This window comes from Rana temporaria, chromosome 4 (assembly GCF_905171775.1).
Source record: "Rana temporaria chromosome 4, aRanTem1.1, whole genome shotgun sequence".
Lineage (NCBI taxonomy): Eukaryota > Metazoa > Chordata > Amphibia > Anura > Ranidae > Rana > Rana temporaria.
In genome coordinates, this window is record NC_053492.1 from 39821777 (window position 1) to 39841127 (window position 19351).

The following is a 19351-nucleotide window of genomic DNA, read 5'->3' on the forward strand; positions in this document are numbered from 1 at the left end:
TCTCTGGCACACAGTGTCGTTGCCAAGATACATCTGACCACAGACACGTGGTCTAGCAAACACAGGCAGGGAAGGTATATAACGTTTACTGCCCACTGGGTGAACCACCTTCTGACGGCCATCAAGCATGTAACCCGTGGCACCCATGTAGATTTGGTTTTACCGCCACGGTTTGCATGCAGCCCTGCCTCTTTTTCTCCTCCTCCTACTCCATCCTCCCTCTCCTTCTCGGCTGACTCCTCCTTTTCCGATGCTACCGTCTCTTCCGATGCGCCACCCAATATCCCCAGAACCTATTCGACATGCCAGGTGAGACGTTGCCATGCTGTGCTGTGTCTGTTGTGCCTGGAAGACAAGAGCCACACTGGCCTTGCACTCCTTTCAGCTTTGCGTTCACAGGCAGATCAGTGGCTAACACCGCTCAATTTGACAGTTGGTAAAGTGGTGTGCGACAACGGTGCCAATCTGCTGAGCGCGCTGAAACAGGGCAAAATGACACACATGCCATGCATGGCACACGTCCTGAACTTGGTCGTGCAGCAATTTCTTGCCAAATACCCTGGGGTCCAGCACGTCCTGGGGTCCAGCGGCGACACAACCTGCCCGTCAGTCGTCTTATGTGTGACTGCCCGACGCAATGGAACTCAACCTTGTATATGCTTGATAGGCTGCTCCAGCAGAAACGTGCAGTTAACAACTACCTGTACGAACTCTGCGGCAGGACAGGTTCTGGTTGTTGCCAGGTGAACGCCTGTGGCCGTGGGCTAATTTTTGGGGCCTGTAATTGTCGACACTTACTTCTGTATCCGGTGAATGCCTATTGTACCACCAGCCACAGAATACACAGTTGTTTGCTGTCAGGTGAACGCCTGTGGCCATGGGCTAATTTTTGGGGCCTGTAATGGCCAACACTTACTTCTGTATCTGGTGAAAAGCCTATTGTACCACCAACCACAGAATACAAAGTTGTTTGCTGTCAGGTGAACGCCTGTCGGCTAATTATTGGGGCATATAATGGGCGGCACTTACTTCTGTATCCGGTGAAAAGCCTATTGTACCACCAGCCACAGAATACAAAGTTGTTTGCTATCAGGTGAACGCCTGTGGGCTAATTTATGAGGCATGTACTTCTGTATCCGGTGAATAGCTTAATGTACCTCCAGCCACAGAATACAAAGTTGTTTGCTGTCATGTGAACGCCTGTCGGCTAAATTTTGGGGCCTGTACTGGCCGGCACTTACTTATGTATCCAGTTTTTCACTTAATACTTCTGATAGGTCAGTGTCCATGTTGTGGGACTATTTGTGCACAGCTAGTAAGTATTTTGTGGCTGTAAATATGACCTGCAGGTTTTTAATATTCGCCTGCCATTAAAGTAAATGGGGCCCGCCGCGAAGTTGTGGTTTGCGGACATTTGCGAAAGTTTGCGGTTAGCGTTCGCGAACCGTCTCGTCAGATGTTCGTCCATCACTACTCAGGATTCCTCTCCAGAGCCCTCAGCACTGATGCAAGCAGTGTTGGCTCTTGGGAGGAATTATGGAGTCATCAAATGCCTCAATGTGGAAATGTCGTTCTGAATGAGTGTGAGTTTCTGGACAACTGTGCAAGATTGAAGGTAAGGCCAGGTTGATGTTTTTACTGCTTGTTACGAATATGTAAATACTTTAATGTCCTTAGTCTGGACCAAGGTGGGCTCTAAGCCAATCACACTTTCACCAGCTCCCTAGTGGATCTATCAAATTAATATATAATGAGCTCCAGAGAGGACAAATGTGTGTGTGTGTATATATATATATATATATATATATATATATATATATATATAAAGTTTGGCTACAATGGCTGGAGTTAACTGGAGAAAAACGTGAGGGAAAATCATTTCAAAGGAGTCATGGATACAATAGTGATCTAACATAAGTTTCTACCCTTCCCCACTAAAATGTGTTTTTTTTTTAAATTGGACTTTTGTGTTGAAATAATGTAACTTTGTACACAGAGAAGTAGCACATGATACATTGTGTGGACCCTTCTATAGGGTGAAAGCTTTATGTACTATTATTTTTTCTCCTGTCCAGAAACATGAAAACAAAGGGCCAGATTCTCGTAGTTTGGCGTAACTTTGTGCGGGCGTAACGTAACCTATTTAGACGGGCTGTATTCTCAAAGCACTTGCTCCGTAAGTTGCGGCGGCGTAGCATAAATAGGCCGGCGTAAGCCAGCCTAATTCAAATTTGGAACAGGGGGGCGTGTTTTATGTAAATGTTCTGTGACCCGACGTGATTGACGTTTTTCAGGAACGGCGCATGCGCCGTCCGTGGAAATCTCCCAGTGTGCATTGCTCCTAATACGCCGCAAGGACGTATTGGTTTTGACGTGAACGTAAATTACGTCCAGCCCCATTCACGGACGAGTTACGCAAACAACGTAAAATTTTCAAAACTCGTTGCGGGAACGACGGCCATACTTAACATTGGTACACCGCACTTACGCCACCATATAGTAGGGGTAACTTTACGCCGGGAAAAGCCTAACGTAAACGGTGTAACTGTACTGCATCGGCCGGGCGTACGATCGTGAATTTGCGTATCCAGCTGATTTACATATGTTGACGCGTAAATCAGCGTACACGCCCCTAGCGGCCAGCGTAAATATGCAGTTACGATCCGACGGCGTAAGAGACTTACGCCTGTCGGATCTAAGGGAAATCTATGCGTAACTGACTCTAAGAATCAGGCGCATAGATACGACGGCGCAACTCAGAGATACGCCGGCGTATCTCTTTTGAGAATCTGGGCCAAAGTAAATATACTTTCACGTAAATTGCCTTTTACTAAATACTTTGAGTGGAGATTGATTCCTTATTACCTCTTGTTGCTTGGCCAGGAAAGTATCAACGAGGTTCCTCTGGTCATTTACATCCAGTTCTTTCTTTCGCTTAGAAAATGTGTCTCTTATAAAGCGCCGAAATTGTAAAATGTTTTTTGTGATCTTCCTCAGGCCTCCTGGTATCAGGCCCATTATAAATGGAAAGCTGTTGTAGAGCTTAGGAAACAAAAAAAAAAAAAAGAATTTACACAATGCAATAATTTTCTATTTGTGGATATTTATATAGGCTGGGTTTCATATTTCACCTCTTTGCAGAATTTCTGCTGTTGAAAAAAAAATAATCACAAGAGCTGTATCAATAGTAATACAAAAGTAGGCATAACGGGCCAAATCCTCAAAGGAGATACGCAGGCTGAACAGCAGTTCTCTGTGCCTATCTTTGGATCTGATCCTCAAAAGGATGTTTCCAAAGATAGGCAGAAGATCTGACATCTGTAAGACACTTAGGCCCCGTACTCACGACCAAACATGTCTGCTGAAACTGGTCCGCGGACCAGTTTCAGCGGACATGTTCGTTCGTGTGTAGGCAGTAACGTACAGAATTCCAGCAAACAATCGTCGGCCAGACCGTTTTCCAACGAACAACTGTTTCCTGGTCTTGCTTTAAAACAGTCTGCTGGAATCGTGTCCGTCAGACATGTTCGGTCGTCTGTACACAAAAGCAGCGTACAAAAACCCCGCGCATGCTCAGTCCAAATGAGGAGACGGGAGCGCTCGTTCAGGTAAAACTCGCGTTTGTTTGGGATATGGCACATTCGTCATTAGAAACCTTTTATTCTAGCAAGAGAACAATGTCTTAAAAAGGCGCACTAAACCACATTTTCAAGCCTCGTTTTATTAATTCTTCTCTTGCTAGAATAACCCCGTTCTCTTGCTGATGCAATTTCAATAGAGTTGTCCCATACTGAAATGTCACATTTCTTGCTTGTGATGTAATCCTTTAAAGCGGTAGTTCACCCTCTCATAGTTGATTTTACCATCGAGACAGGCATTGTAGCGCGAGCTACAGTATGCCTGTCCCGATTTTTTTAACCCCGTACTCACCTCGTAGTCGTCCATCGTAGATTCCGGCTCCCGCGGGGAATGGGCGTGCCTATGGAGAGGGAGGATGATTGACGGCCGGCCCTGGCACGTCACTCTCCCCGAAGACAGCCGAAGTAGGTCTCGGCTCTTCACGGCGCGTGCGCACAGGCTATGCGCACGCGTCGTGAAGACCAAGCCTATTTCGGCTATTTCCGGAGAAGCGTGACGCGCCAGAGCCGGCCGTCAATCATCCTCCGTCTCCAGAGGCACGCCCATTCCCCGGTATCTTCGATGGACGACTACAAGGTGAGTATGGGGGGAAAAAATTCGGGACAGGCATACTGTAGCTCGCGCTACAATGCCTGATTTAAATGTAAAAGAAAAAAAAATATTTTTTTTCCCGTCGATAGGGTGAACCCCCGCTTTAATAATGTTTTCTATGCCAGACGTGTGTTTTGGTTGGTGGTCCTCCATAATTTATAGTAGTCATTTTTGTAAAGGAATGTGAATTTTTTTATTTTTTTTTTGTTGTTTCTAGTTATGTCACCATTTAAAATTTTTTTTTTTTACATGTTTTTTTTTATTTTATTTTTTATTTTTTATTTTTGGTGTTTCATTAGAGAATATTAAACCATGTTGGCACACCAAATGTCCCCCCCCCCCCAAGGAGTGTGTCCTTTGTAAATTACCCATTGTATATTTATTAAAGGTTTGCTGCCTAATAATCCCCACAGTATAACAAACAATAGACATGTTTTCAAATGAAAGCAAAAAGCCTTTTATTCAGGCAAATGTCATCACAAAAAATAAAAAGAACGGCAGCACTAGAATAGATAGCAAACTATATGCAAACTTGCATTTCCAACATGGTGAAGGATAAACTTCCAAGCCTCAGGAGCCAAACACAAAAATATTAAGCAGCAGCACACAAACAAAGGAACCCAAACTGTGGTAGTACAAACAAGAAGTCCTTTATGTGGAAGGAAATGGAAGGCAGAAAATCAACGTTTCCTCCTCTTTCCAGCCTTCCCTCCAGGCAGCCTTCCAGCGGATCGAACACGGGGTCTTGCAGGTGGGGTCGATGTGGCAGCAGGAGGATGGTGTTCCGCAAGCCGGGCCGGGTCACATAGCCCAGTGTCTGGGGTCAGCAGGCCCCTCTGCATCCACCAAAGGACCTGGTTCATCAGGGCCTTTGCCAGTCTTCTCTGGTCCTCCTCCCCTTCATTTAAATCATGGGCCAATGAGGCACTGAAGGCCTCTGTGGGGTTGAGGGGGGCCCTCATGATGGCGCTTGCCTCCTGGATCATGCGGAGGCTTGCCTCCTCCACAGGCCTCAACTGCCTCCTTCGGCCTGATGGCCTCACCTGGGGGGGAGAAGACTGGCTGGTGGTGGTTCTCCTGGCCGGGTGGACCTGCTGCAGGCCACTGGGCCCAGCCTCCTCCTGGCTGCCACTGACCCCGGCCTCCTCCTGGCTGCCACTGACCCCGGCCTCCTCCTGGCTGCCACTGACCCCGGCCTCCTCCTGGCTGACAGACACCTGAGGATCTGCCACCTCCTGGCTGATCTCTTCTTCCTGTGTGGAAAAAAAATGACATTTTTTACAATTTCGCTAAATAAAAGCACACTCATTTTCATGTTTTTCGTTTAGTATTTTCTGTTCATTATTACTTGAATACACTCTACTTCTGACCCCTGCAGTTGTCATCTCTGACACCTATTTGTCTGAACACCTTTTTTTTTGCTTTTTCCCAGCTTGGTTTTTTTTTTACAATATCTAATCATTAATCCACCAAGAATTATTTACGCCAGAAATATAGAGGAAACTACTATACCTCCTCATCGAAGGGTGGCAGATCTGCATCTCTGTCAGCCAGGCCCTCTTCCTCCGACTCTGCAGGGCTGTGGTCATCTGGGGAAGGTCCGCTGGAAGGTAGCATGGAGGAAAGGTTGGAAGAAAGACTCGACATCGTTTTCCTGCCTTCCATTTCGTCCCGCAAAAAAGCCATCTGTTTGTAATACCACAGTTTGGGTTCCTTTGCTTGTCTTGCTGCTGCTCCCGATTTTTTGCTTTTATTAGCTTTGTATGCTCTCCTGTATGTGCTTCTGAGGTTGGCAAGTTTATCCTTCACCATGTTGGCAGTGCATCCTGGCACCCAAGTTTGCATATAATTTGCTAGCTCTTCTAGTGCTGCCGCTCGTACCTCTTTATTGCAATATAAAGAGTGCTTGGAATTCCACAGGATGGGCGTCTCCTGATATTTTTGGAGTAAGGCCTCTATAGATTCCTTGGTTTGTAGGAGGTCCATTGTAATTTTTCCTAAATTATATTTCTTTTTGAGTCTAGATTACAAAAACATAAACCACAGAAAAATAAATATTCCAAAGGATCAGCGTTGACCTTGATCTAATATGTGTCTTCAAATTTATTACCTATATCTAATTACAAACACAGTCTCTCTTGTTTAAACAATGATTGGCAGCTCGGCCGCATTGCTTGTACCAAACATTGATTTGCTAGATGCAGAGCCATTGTTCACATTGCAGTAAATATTTTTAATATAGAAAAATAAACAATGCTTACAAATGACAGTTTTCATCTAGGCACTCTTTCATGTGTAAATCTCATGCCCCTGACAATGGATGACATAAAAGACACTTCCTAATGACCTCTGTACAACCAACACTTGAACAATACTTTGCCTGATCTGAATACACCATTCAAAAACTTGTCAATGAGGTACAGCATTGTTCACATCTCTATTTTGTGAGGTGTCCAAAAGCATTTGGAAACCAAAATAACATTGTGGTACCCCATAGACAGAATAGCTTAAAAAGGGTGCAACCAACAGCCCAAACCCCCATCCCATGTGTCTACATTTTCAAGGCCTCTGCTGATCACATTTTTAATTTCCTTACCTTCCTGTCTCTCGCTCCTCGTTTCTCACGCTCGCCTAATTACCGCGTAAGATGCGTAATCACGGCGTAAACCTTTTAAACACTCCGCGTATTTATTAAACCCCGCCCTCGTCACCTTTGCGAGGCCCCTAATCAATGAGTTTAGGAAATATGGCGTTAACTGTGTATGTTCTGGATGCGCTCGAAGATTCTCCGCGTAACCGACGTAAACACGTTGTTTGCATTCTCTACACTCCGCGTATGTATTAAACGCCGCCCTCTTCTCCGCCCATGGCGTAAGAATTCATCTTTTCCACGCCCATAATCTCTGTGGGAAAGGAAAGATGGCGATGTCACACGAGCGGGCACGATGCTCTCATGCCACAAGTGAAGGGACAGAGGCAGGGACGTCCCGATCAAGGCAAAGAAGATATAAAGCCACTAATATGCGGTTCCAGGAAATGGTGGAGTTAGTTTACATCATGCGAAAGAAGGACTATGATGGTGAATTAGGGCCATACAAGACCCCTAACCGCCGAAAGGCACATATTATGGACAAGGTGGCGAGGAGAATGCAGAGGATGTTTGGGATCACCAGGTCCAAGGAACAGCTGAGGAAACGATGGTCAGACTTAAAATTGAGGGAGCCACATCAGATGAAGAAAATACTTAAAATTCTGCGTAAAAGTAAGTAAATATATATTGGGGTTGGGGGGGGGGGTGATTGTCTGCAATAATGTGTTGCCATGTATATTTCACCATCTGCCTCCTTGGCCTGCTTGTAATTTTAAAGACATGTTGTCATTTATTTTTTAGGACATAAATAACTACATATTTACAAATAGTGTTCTTAGTAAACAACGTAACATCACATAGTTTCTCAGAAAGGCTCGGTTATTCCAGGAACAACACACCTGGACATGGCTCACTGGCCAAAAACTTTGTTTGTAAACATTGTGTAAAAGCTAGTTCTAGAAAAAAAAAGTATGAGAATGGGAAAGGCAAACAGGATTCATTCTAAAAACAGTGGTAATAAAGCAGATGTTTTCACATCTGCAATGCAGAGCACCTGTGTCTCCCCAAATCAAAAATGGGTTTTGGTAGGGTCTCCCAGAAATACAGTTTAGGGGGGACATCCATGTGTGTCACTTTGCTAAAAAGGGGCAGGATCAGAGCTTGCCATATAGAAGTAATTGCAAAATGTAGGTTTGGTGAAAGATAAAAGTAACTAAATGAAAGCATCTTCTAAGCAATGTGTGCGATTTATGCTCTCCAATATCTGTGTGCTGATGAGTCTACATTTTTTTTGGTTTATTTCAGGGGAAAGAAGTCGCCAGCATTTGGAGGAGGCAGAGAGGGCCAGACAAGGCCAAAATCTGCCATCTCAACATGTGGAGGAGGAGGAGGATGTGGAAGGAGAAGAGGATGTAGAAGGAGAAGAGGATGTGGAAGGAGAAGAGGATGTGGAAGGAGAAGAGGATGTGGAAGGAGAGGATGAAGGAAGAAAGGAGGAAGGAAGAGAGGAGGAAGAAGTAATTTTGGACTTAGAAGTTATAGCAGATGAAGGGCAAGTGGCGGAAGAACAATTTGGCGAATTGAAAGAAGGTGGATTGATGGATGAAGGAGGAGTCCAAGATGATGGGGAAGTGGTGGAAGAAGGAGGAGTGATAGAAGATGATGGGGAGGTGGTGGAAGAAGGAGGAGTGATAGAAGATGTCGAAGAGGTGGAAAGGAGAAGCCCATCAGGTCAGTGTCACCCTAGCTTGATTCAAAAAAACATATGTAGATAGGCCTCATCGAAAAATCATGTTGTAAATGCCATTTTTTTATTTTTTTTTAGGGGAGGAGGATGGTGTGCCAATATTTTCACGTGCAAGTGCTGCTATAATTATTCAGCAGGTAATGGAGTGCAGCACTGAAATGCACAATATGCGTGAAAGGATGGTTGTCATGGAAGAGAATTTAACAAATGTCCTTTTGGAATGCTGCACGGAAATGGACAATATGCGGCAAAGAATGATGGTCATCGAATCTAATTTTAAAAACATTATTGACATGATGGGCCGTGTCAAAGACTGAAACACCCCCCGCCCATCCCCCGCCCCCACAAACATTTTTACAGTTTGAATAATGAATACGCCAAAATTTGAAGATACACACACAGTGTGCCAACATGTGCTATCTGCCATCACAGAATATCTAATGTCTGTGCTTTGTGGGTCCAACCCCCTCCTCCATCCTCAAGTAGTTGAGAGGAAGGGTTTGCTCCCACAGAACACAGACATTGATCACCCATGATGTCAGATAGCACATGTGGCCATTTGTCTGTTGAACCAATGACATTTGGCGAGTTTGCACTGAATGTGTGTATCTTCCAATTTTGGCGTGTTCCAGTGTGAAAGCACACCATGACTGACTGCTGTTGTGAGTTTTTATATTTTTGGAATTGGATTTTGTTTGACCATGTTGAACATTTTGGGATACTATAAAGTTTAGACCATAAAGAATAAACAACGCCAAAAAATTGAAAAAATATATATATAGAATTATAAATCTCTCTAATCACTGAATTTAGTGAAGTAGAGATTTGACTCCAAAATCTCACCTAAAAATTTACTTTTAGAAAAACACACCAAAAACAAAAAAAATGGTTAAAATTTTTTTTTTTTTTGTGCATAAAAAATATGCCCAAAAAAAAAAATTAAGGCGGTAAACACCCCACCAAAAATAATCTATATATATATATATATATATATATGTAAACAATAAATCTAACTATATTTGATAAAAAAAAAAGTGAACTTGTTAATAAATGTATAATATTTTTGGTTGAATTACCTGAAAAAAAAAAAAAAATTAAAATAATTTTGTAGACTCCTAAGTACAAAAGCAGGGAGTAATGAAAAAACTATAAAATAATTTTTGGGGTCATGAACAAGCAAAAATTAAAATACTTGATTGGGGGCGTGACCGGAAGCCAGCCTGGAAGGAAGCATCCCTTGAGAGCTCCTCTCCAGCCCGCAGCACTTAGGCAGAAAACCGGGGGATTCTGCAGCCATCCATGGGCGGTTCGCGGACCACCAGATCCACAAAGGCACGGGGATCATCCCAACCCCCGCCAGGCTCCTCCACGACCTTCGAGCGCTACTTTAAGCCACCCGACATGCCGCCGGGTGAAGGGGACAAGATGGCGCCGGACGCGGCCACGTTCAACACAGGGACATCTCCCCCTCGCTCACCTCAGACCAGCCATCCAGAGCCATCCCCGACCCGATCGCAGACCTCGGCCTCCTCTGAGAGCCCGGATGGCTCCCAGCAACGGGTGAGTGGAACCCCGCACCCCTGCCCCCCTGCCGCGGACCATGCGGCACAGGCCGCAACCATCCCCGACCCCCGGGACCGGGACACCCAATGTACGGGGGCCTTCCCCCGTCTGCTCCGCACCGCCCCGGATCAGGACTTCCAAAACGGGGCCCAGCACTCCTCCTCTCCCACGTTCACTGGGGAGGACTTTCCGGCTCTCCAAGCCCCCACCAACTCCCAGGCCTCCATGAGCTCCCCAGAGCAGGGCAGCGTCTCAGCCAGTGCTAGGCCTCAATACACCTCCCCTGCAGCCAGGGGACAGATCCATCAGGCCATCCAGCCCGAGGTCGGAGATCGGAGAGGGATCTCTCCCCCTTCATATGCAGCCATGGCCAGCAATAGCACCCCGTGGCACGGAGGGGCCCCCACCTCACTGGGGGATCAGGCTGAGGCCTGGTCCGAACCATGGGACTCATCCCATCAACCCCCCCCCCCCCTAGAGCCCAGAAGGCACGCAGAACTGGTCTCCAGCCACCGACCGTCCCCCACCGATCCACTTTATAACCCCACTGGCACCAGAGGAGCTCCCCAATATCCTCTCCCGCCATGGCAGTCCTATATGCAGGCCTTCCCCACGAAAGAGGATTTCAAACAATTGATTGAAGACGTTAAGGCGACATGCCGCACTGAAATACAGGCCCTACACACAGGCCTCAAGCACTTAGCTGACAGAGTGGAGATGGCGGAGGAGGAGATACAAGAGACTAAACTGGCGGTGCACCGCACCCAAACTCAGGCATCAGACCATCACCTTATGCTCAGGGATATGCAGCGGCACATTGAAGACCTGGACAATAGGGGGCGCCGCAACAATATCCGCATACGCGGTCTCCCCGAAGTCGACGGGGCGGAGGACCTCCAGCTGACCCTCCAGAATTTATTCAACGACATACTGGGCACACCAGCTGACAAGCCCATTGAGATGGATAGAGCCCACAGAGCCCTTAAGCCAAAGGGTCCTGCCTCCAAACCGCGCGATGTTATATGCCGTGTAAACTCCTACCCGATGAAGGAAGCTATAATGCGTAAAGCGCGCCCCATTCGCAACCTAATCTTTCACAACAACCCACTACAGCTCTACCCGGACCTCTCCTGGATCACCCTGCAGAAACGACGGCTACTACAACCCCTGCTCCGTACCTTACAGGACAGAGACATTGTCTACCGATGGGGCTTTCCCTTTAGCCTGTCCGCCACCCACCAGGGGACCTCTGCCACCTTGCGTTACCCGGAGGACCTAGACGCCTTCTGCAGAACCCTGGACATCCCCGTCCCCCAGTTGCCGGATTGGGACCTTGTGGCCACGCCACCCCCTCCACCAGTGGTCTGGCAGAGAGTCCCCCCGCCCAGACGCCCCAGGGGACGCGACCCTGCCCGAAAATCCCCCAGGCACAGCCCCACCTGAGACGGCCGCCCTGGCCACAAGAGCCGCCCAAAAATCTACATGAAGCCCTCTTGATTTATTTTTATTTTTTTTGTTGTTATTCAGTTATTTTACCCCCCGGTTGCCCCAGCCCTACCTTAACGCTACACATCGGGCCTGTCTTGGACGAGACACCGTAGAGGCTGCCCTTCTGAGTACGGACCCCCCCCATGGCTGATAGCCTGAGAGTTCCTTCCTTCCCAATCCCCCTAGTGGAACCTCTCCACGCCACCCCCCTGCCCCCCCGACCCACATTTTTGGACATTTTGGTCGGGAGGTCCTTAAGGAACTGTTGGGACCTGAGGGCCCCTAGGCCACTCGGGCCCACGTTGTTGAATGTTGATGTGTGCTTTTTTTGGTCTTTTGCTCTCATCTTTCTCTTTCTTTTCAGACACCTCTCTCTCCCCCCCCCCGCAGGCAGGACCCGACGGCGCGTCCAGGTGGCTGTCGGCCCGGCGGCTCCTCCACTCGCCCTCCCGGAACCGAATGCAACGCACCTGACTCCAGCTAAGTATGAACCACGGTCACTCCACCCACAGTATGGCTAAGTTACTATCCCTGAACGTCCACGGGCTTAACTCCAACAGGAAACGTCATCTGGCACTTAGGGAATTTAGGCAGTCAGGGGCGGAGATAGTAATGGTACAGGAGTCGCACTTCTCTAAGGGCGACTCCTTTGCGTTCGCGTCCAGATATTTCCCCTTAATATATCAGGCCTTTAGCTCACGGAAACGGGCAGGGGTAGCAATTTTGGTAAAAAAGGGCACCCCCTTCACCTGCACAGACTCCTACATAGACCCCCTAGGCCACTTCATTATACTGCGGGGAACGTGGCACTCACGGGACATAACCCTATGCACGCTGTACGCCCCCAATGCACATCAGCATAGATTCCTAGGTCGGGTTTTTGCTCGTCTGGCCAGATCCCCCCACGACCTATTGGTAGTGGGAGGGGACTTTAATCTACCTCATTCGGCTACCTGGGATCGCCTGGTGGTGAATCCTCGGGCCTCGCAGGCAAGGGCCTTGCGGGACTCTAGGCTCTTCCGCCAGCTAACGAGGAGGCATGCTTTGTTTGATGCTTGGAGGGCGCTTCACCCAGGGGACCGCCAGTTTACATTTTACTCATCCCCCCACCATACGCACTCGCGCATAGATTATTTCCTACTAAACAACACCACGTTACGTGTTACTGAGACAGCACGGATTCTGCCCATCTCCTGGTCCGACCATGCCCCCATTACCTTGACCCTTGACCTGAACGCCCCCACCCGTAGGCCCTATAACTGGCGTCTAAATGATTTCCTTCTGAAGCACACCCCCTCTAAAATGGAAATAGACTCTGCCCTTCAACTCTACTTTAACGAAAATGACACCCAGGACATTTCCACTGCCACTCTATGGGCCGCGCATAAAGCGGTAATCAGAGGACGTTGCATGGCCATCTCTTCGGCCCTAAAACGGAACGCTGAGTCGGCTAGAGAGCAGGCGGAAACGCAGCTCCGAACCCTAGAAAATCGCCTACTGACCTCACCCTCCCTAATGCTCCTTAAACGTATCGCCCTGGTACGGTCAACACTCCGGGACCTGGCGCTGGGTCGAGTCGAGAAAGCCCTAGTTCGCCTACGACAGGTATACTATGACAAGGGCAACAAGGCGCAAGCTTTATTGGCAAGGAAACTAACAGACCGCGCACTCGCCTCCACCCCGCACCAGGTCCAGGACAGATCGGGTAATATTGTATCACACCCCCAAAGTATTGCGGATGCATTCGCAGCATTTTACGCGGACTTGTACAACAAGCCAGAAATCCCCCATAACCCCCCCTCCCCGGACCTGTTAGATAGGATGACACGATACCTGACACAGGCGGGCATCCCTCGGCTAAAACCGGAGGACCTGGCCTCCCTAAACGCTCCCATTACAGGAGAGGAACTGACCTTGGCCATTAAGGCCCTACCCGCTCGCAAATCCCCAGGCCCAGACGGGTTCCCATACGAATATTACAAGACCTTCCTCCCCACACTCCTTCCCCACATGACGAAGCTCTTCAACGCCTTTCTACAACGTACCCCCATCCCACAAGACATGCAGCGATCATTTATCACCCTTATCCCTAAACCAGACAAGGACCCCGCATTATGCGCCAGCTACAGGCCGATAGCCCTGCTGAACTCAGATCTTAAGATCTTTACGAAGGTCCTCTCCCTCCGCTTAAACGTAGTCTTACCCTCCCTGGTCCATAAAGACCAGGTGGGCTTTGTCCCCCTCCGCCAAGCGGGAGACAACACGAGAAAGGTGATTGACCTAATTGACGTGGCGGGCAGGGAGGGCTCGGAGTCCTTGCTCCTGAGTCTAGACGCAGAAAAGGCGTTTGACCGCCTTGGCTGGCCCTTCATGCTCGCCACGTTAAGACACATGGGTTTTGGGGGACCTTTCCTCCAGGCGGTCCGACACCTCTATACTAATCCGATTTCACAGGTGAAAACTCCCTTTGCCACTTCATCCACCTTCCCCGTTACTAATGGCACTCGCCAGGGGTGCCCTCTGTCCCCCCTCCTCTTCGCCCTTTGCATAGAACCTCTAGCAGCAACGATTCGCGGCAACCCGGATATTCGGGGTATCCCAGTAAGGGGAAGGGAATTTAAAATTTCCCTCTTTGCCGACGACATCATTCTGACCTTGACGTGTCCCCGCATCTCCTTACCCAACTTACAAAGGGAACTGGAACGCTACGGGGTCCTTTCGGGTTATAAAACCAACACGTCCAAGTCTATGGCCATGCCAATTAATATGCCCGGACCCGAGGCCTTGCACTTACAGTCCGTTTTCCCGTACCACTGGGAGCGAACCTCCCTGAAATACCTGGGGGTCCAGCTCACCCCGAACTTCGCATCCTTGTACCAGGCCAATTTCCCCCCCCTATACAGCTCAATAAGGGCGTTGATCCATAAATGGAAGTCTCACCAGATATCCCTTTTGGGCCGGATAGCAGCCATAAAGATGGTGATCCTGCCAAAACTGTTGTACCTTTTCCAGACCTTACCAATCCCGGTCCCGTACGCTCACCTGCGCGCCCTACAAGCGGACCTCCTCCGGTATGTGTGGAACTACAAGCGCCACAGGATCCCACGTTCAGTCATGACGGCCGCGCGCACCGAGGGAGGACTGGCCTTCCCTGACCTGGTCAAATATTACCAGGCCTCGCAACTTCGAGCGGTGGCATCATGGTTTCCCCAGAAGTCCTACAACAGGTGGACGGAGGTGGAAAAGATTTGGCTGGCCCCAATACACCCCAATAATCTTTTATGGAACGCAAACGCGACGGTGGAACCCGGACGATTGCTGGGTTCCATGCGGCAGCTGCAAAGTACCTGGAGGAGGCTAGCCCAAGACTGTCGACTCACGTCTGATAGCTCCCTGCTGACCTCCTTCCTCTATAACCCTAAACTACCGACGAGTCTCACCCACCAGATGTCATGGCCCTGGGCATCGCGAAATCTGTTTCACTTTGGTCACCTAGTAGACCCCAGATCCCGCACCCTGCACTCCTTCACTGAGCTCCAAGCCAAACACGACATTCCACGACAAGCCTTTTTCAGCTACCTACAGATCCGCCACTACGCCCACACGATGGCCCCCCGACTCCTTTTCTCAAAACCGACCCCATTTGAGCGCATCATACTCGAGGGCACAGCCCGCAGGGGCCTCATATCAGATATCTATCAAATTCTAAATGAATACCCCTTACAAACTAAAGGCAAACACACCTACATGCTCCGTTGGGAGAAGGAGCTGGGAGGGGAGCTCGAAGAGGATGAGTGGAGGGCGGTCTGGAGGCAGGCGGCCAAGAGCTCAATCTGCACCCTCTATAAGGAAAATACATATAAAGTGCTGTTCTTTTGGTACCTGACCCCAGACGTCCTCCACAGGATTTATCCTTCCACCTCTGACCGATGCTGGCGGTGCAACCAGGCCAGGGGCACATTGTTCCACATTTACTGGACCTGTCCCTTGATAGTCCAGTTTTGGACTCGGGTGCAAGAGCTCCTGACCCGCCTCGTGGAGGCACCCATACCCCTCTCCCCGAAGCTGTTCCTACTGGGCCTATCCCAACCCCGCATAGCTAAACCCTATAAGAAACTCCTGAGACACATAACCACAGCTGCGAGGTGCCTGATAGCACTTTATTGGAAGAAACCAACGCCCCCACCCCAGGAAGCCCTTTATGCTAGGGTCAAGGATGTAGAGCTTATGGAAAAAATGACAGCTAGGATTCGGGATAGGCTGGAGGACCATGACCTGGTCTGGGAGAGGTGGCATTCGGTGGAGGACCCGCCGTGAGCTGACAACAGACCACCAAGGTACACTACCTCACCCGACACTCCTGCCTGCTCCCCCCCCCCTCCCCTTCCCCCAGTCTCCCCCCTTCTCTTTCTTTTTTCTCTCTCTCCTCCCCCCTTTTTTTTCTTTTCTCTTCCTTCCCCATCTTCTTCTTCTACCCTATCCTCTCACTTCTTCTCCTCTCCTCTTTGTTACCTAGTTGTTTTATACGTTACTGAATGTATAACCAAGAATGTGGCCGCTGTGTAAGCACATTCAGCTGGAATTTTTGTATTACCTCTATTATCTTACACTTGAAATGCTGCTACATTTTGTATTGACCTTTTTTCGAAAATAAAAAATTGTTATTTGAAAAAAAAAAAAAATTAAAATACTTGACCTCAAAATTTACAAATGGAGTTGCTTCTTATTTCTAGACTCAATACCCTGTTTGTAGATGAGTGAATACTGTGCAAAATGTGGTTAGTTACTAAAAGTGGAGAAATCAATTATGCATTACAATTGAAGAAGTTAGTTAGAGAACCAGGAAGACAGAAAAAGAGAAAAAGCATTAATGACAAACAACTGTATAAAGTCCAATGGTCTAATTATTTATTATTTTTTAGAATATTCCTTTCTTTGGGGGCCGAATTAGAAAGAAATATGATCTGGCATAGCAATGGCCCCCCGACCCATGAAGTACTCAACATATTTGTCGCGTACCTCACGAGCTGATTGGGGGGCCAAGCCAGCGCGACCAGTGTCCAGCCCGGGAAGGGGATCTGAGGGTAGTCTTGCCTCAGAACCGATGTCGGGTAGGTACGTCTGGGAGTGCCTGCGTAAAAAGTTGTGCAAAATGCAGCAGGCAAATACAACGGTGTCCAATTTATATTCCGCCAGATGTATCGATGTCCTGAACAGGCGGAACCGGTTGGTGAGTATCCCAAAGGCATTCTCGACTACCCTCCGAGCCCTGCCCAACCGAAAATTAAACACACTCCTCTCTGAGGTGAGGGTCCTCTGGGGAAAAGGCCGCATGAGGTGAGGACCAAGCCGGAAAGCCTCGTCCGCTAGGAACACAAACGGAAGTCCTTCCACATTATCTTCATCTGGTGGCAATGCCAGACCACCAGCTTGGAGACGATCATAGAAATCAGTCCGTGCGAACACTCCCCCATCAGACATCCGGCCATTCTTCCCCACGTCCACATATAGAAACTCATACTGTGCCGACACCACCGCCATCAACACAATACTATGATAACCCTTGTAATTATAATAGTAGGACCCCGAGCGGGGTGGGGGCACAATGCGGACGTGTTTCCCATCTATTGCTCCACCGCAGTTTGGAAAATCCCACCGCTGGGCAAATTGGGAAGCCACAGACTGCCATTCCTGTGGTGTGGAGGGTAGCTGTGGGGACAAACAAAAATAGAGATTTAGTACTTTGTAACAAAAACATCCTACAAGCATCCTTGTGACAGTTCACAGTATTAAAATTGCATTAGAAAAATGTGCATGGAGAATTTGGGAAATGAAATATATAGGGCCACTTCATTAAGAGACTCCACAGCCCTCTGATGGGGACAATAAAAGTTTCAAGGGGGGGGGGGGGGACACAAAAAACAAAAAGTCCTGTTTTAAAAAATGGCAAGGTGGGTTTGTCCCTAGGATAGCATGCTGGACAGGTTAATATTGGGTAAGGGACAAATATGCAGGTAGGCCAAGAATAAAACATGTAAAGCTTATATCAACATGCATAGGGAGAAAAGGTAACGTTAGTTAAACACACAGCATATCTGGGAAAATAAAAATAAAGTTAGTTGGCCACATTATTACAGCCAGGAAACTTACCTTAATATACTCCTCATGCATAACTTTGATGATGGCAGCACACGTGTCCGGTATGATGACCCCAAGCGCCTGCGGAGAGATGCCTGTCGAGAACTTGAGGTCCTGCAGGCTCCTCCCAGTCGCCAGGTACCGCAACGTGGCAATAAGCCTCTGCTCGGCCGTGATGGCTTGGCGCATCACAGTGTCCTGCCTCGTGATATAGGGGGACAGAAGTTCCAGCAGACTGTTGAATACGGGGTCCGTCATGCGGAGAAAATTCCTAAAGTCATTAGGATTATTCTCCTGGAGTTCCCTAAGCAGAGGCATATGTGAGAACTGGTCACGCTGGCGCAACCAATTCTTGGTCCAGAAACGCCTCCGCCCCCTGTTTCTGGCCAAAGTACTGGACAAATGAACATATCCAGCAGCCATCCCATAAACAGCACCAACTCGCGAAAATTGACGCTGCTGCTCCATCATGGCTTCAAACCGGCCGGCTGGTCAGTCAAGAACACACTGAAACAGAAAGCACTCGCAAATCCAGCACTACCTGCGACAAACGCGTGACAAACAGATACGAGCGCACAGGATGCAACTGCTAAAGCAGAAACAACCTGCTAGCCTATAGCCGAATGACAACTACGTTACCGCAAGCACACGCACTGAACCCGTGAATACACGCTGTCAAAGCCTGGAGACCGAGAAGCGCGAATCAGCTCTAACCAAACCTTCACTAACACGAGCAAACCCGTAACTAGCAAAAGAGGAACAGAGGGCGGCGCCATTAACTTTGGTCTTCCCCTTTATAGTGACGTCGTACGTAGTTTACGTGCACGCGTTCCGGTACGACGGGAATTTGGTCCGCTGGTGTGTACACGCCAGCGGAACAAAACACAAATCAGCCTTGTACGCCGGAAACTGTCGGGCAGCCAGTTTCCAGCGCACAGATCCGGTCGTGAGTACAAGGCCTTACACTGTCAGATCTTAAGATGCAGTACCGCATCCGCCGCTGGGGGCATTTCGAGTCGAAATGCCGCTTTGCGTATGCAAATGAGTGCAGATCCACAAAGCTTTTTAGCTTTGTGTTTTCTGCGTAAGTTACGTTTTGCATACGTAAAATTAGGGATGCTTTTACAAAGTGTAAACTAGTAACACCTTGTAAAAACAGACCTTTTTTTCGATCGCCGCAATTTTTTTTTAATTTTGAATTTTTTTTCCCGGCGCGTAACTTTTTTTTTACCCGACGCAACTTTATTGTCCCGTCGCAATCCACAAAGCCCGACGTAACGTAATTTCGCGCGCTGCCCGTCGGGAAAAATGACGTCACACGCATGCGCAGTACGTCCGGCGCGGGAGCGCGCCTAATTTAAATGGGAATCGCCCATTTGAATTAGGAACGCCTTGCGACGGACGGAGTTAAGTTGCACTGCCGCAATTTTCCAGGTAAGTGCTTTGAGGATCGGCACCTAACTTCGGAGAATTGCGGCAGTGTAACTTAACTCTGAAAAGTTAAGTTACGCTCCGTTTCTGAGGATTTGGCCCAACATTTTTATTACTTACACAGGCTGTTCAAATTTCACATGTTGGTAGAGTAACTCTTCCTC

At 48.3% G+C, this 19351-nt stretch overlaps 1 protein-coding gene across 3 annotated transcripts in view; it reads right to left on the reverse strand.

Annotated features, from left to right (window-relative positions):
• Nucleotides 1–19351, reverse strand: part of LOC120936149 (cytochrome P450 2K4-like) — a 142725-nt gene that overhangs the window by 30149 nt on the left and 93225 nt on the right. For 2 of the 3 annotated variants that reach the window (XM_040348291.1, XM_040348289.1), the window contains one exon: nucleotides 2866–3042. The exons of the other annotated variant lie outside the window; for it this stretch is intronic. In XM_040348291.1, coding sequence (XP_040204225.1) covers nucleotides 2866–3042 — 177 coding nt within the window. The remainder of the gene's footprint in view (nucleotides 1–2865; nucleotides 3043–19351) is intronic. 3 annotated transcript variants of the gene reach the window in all.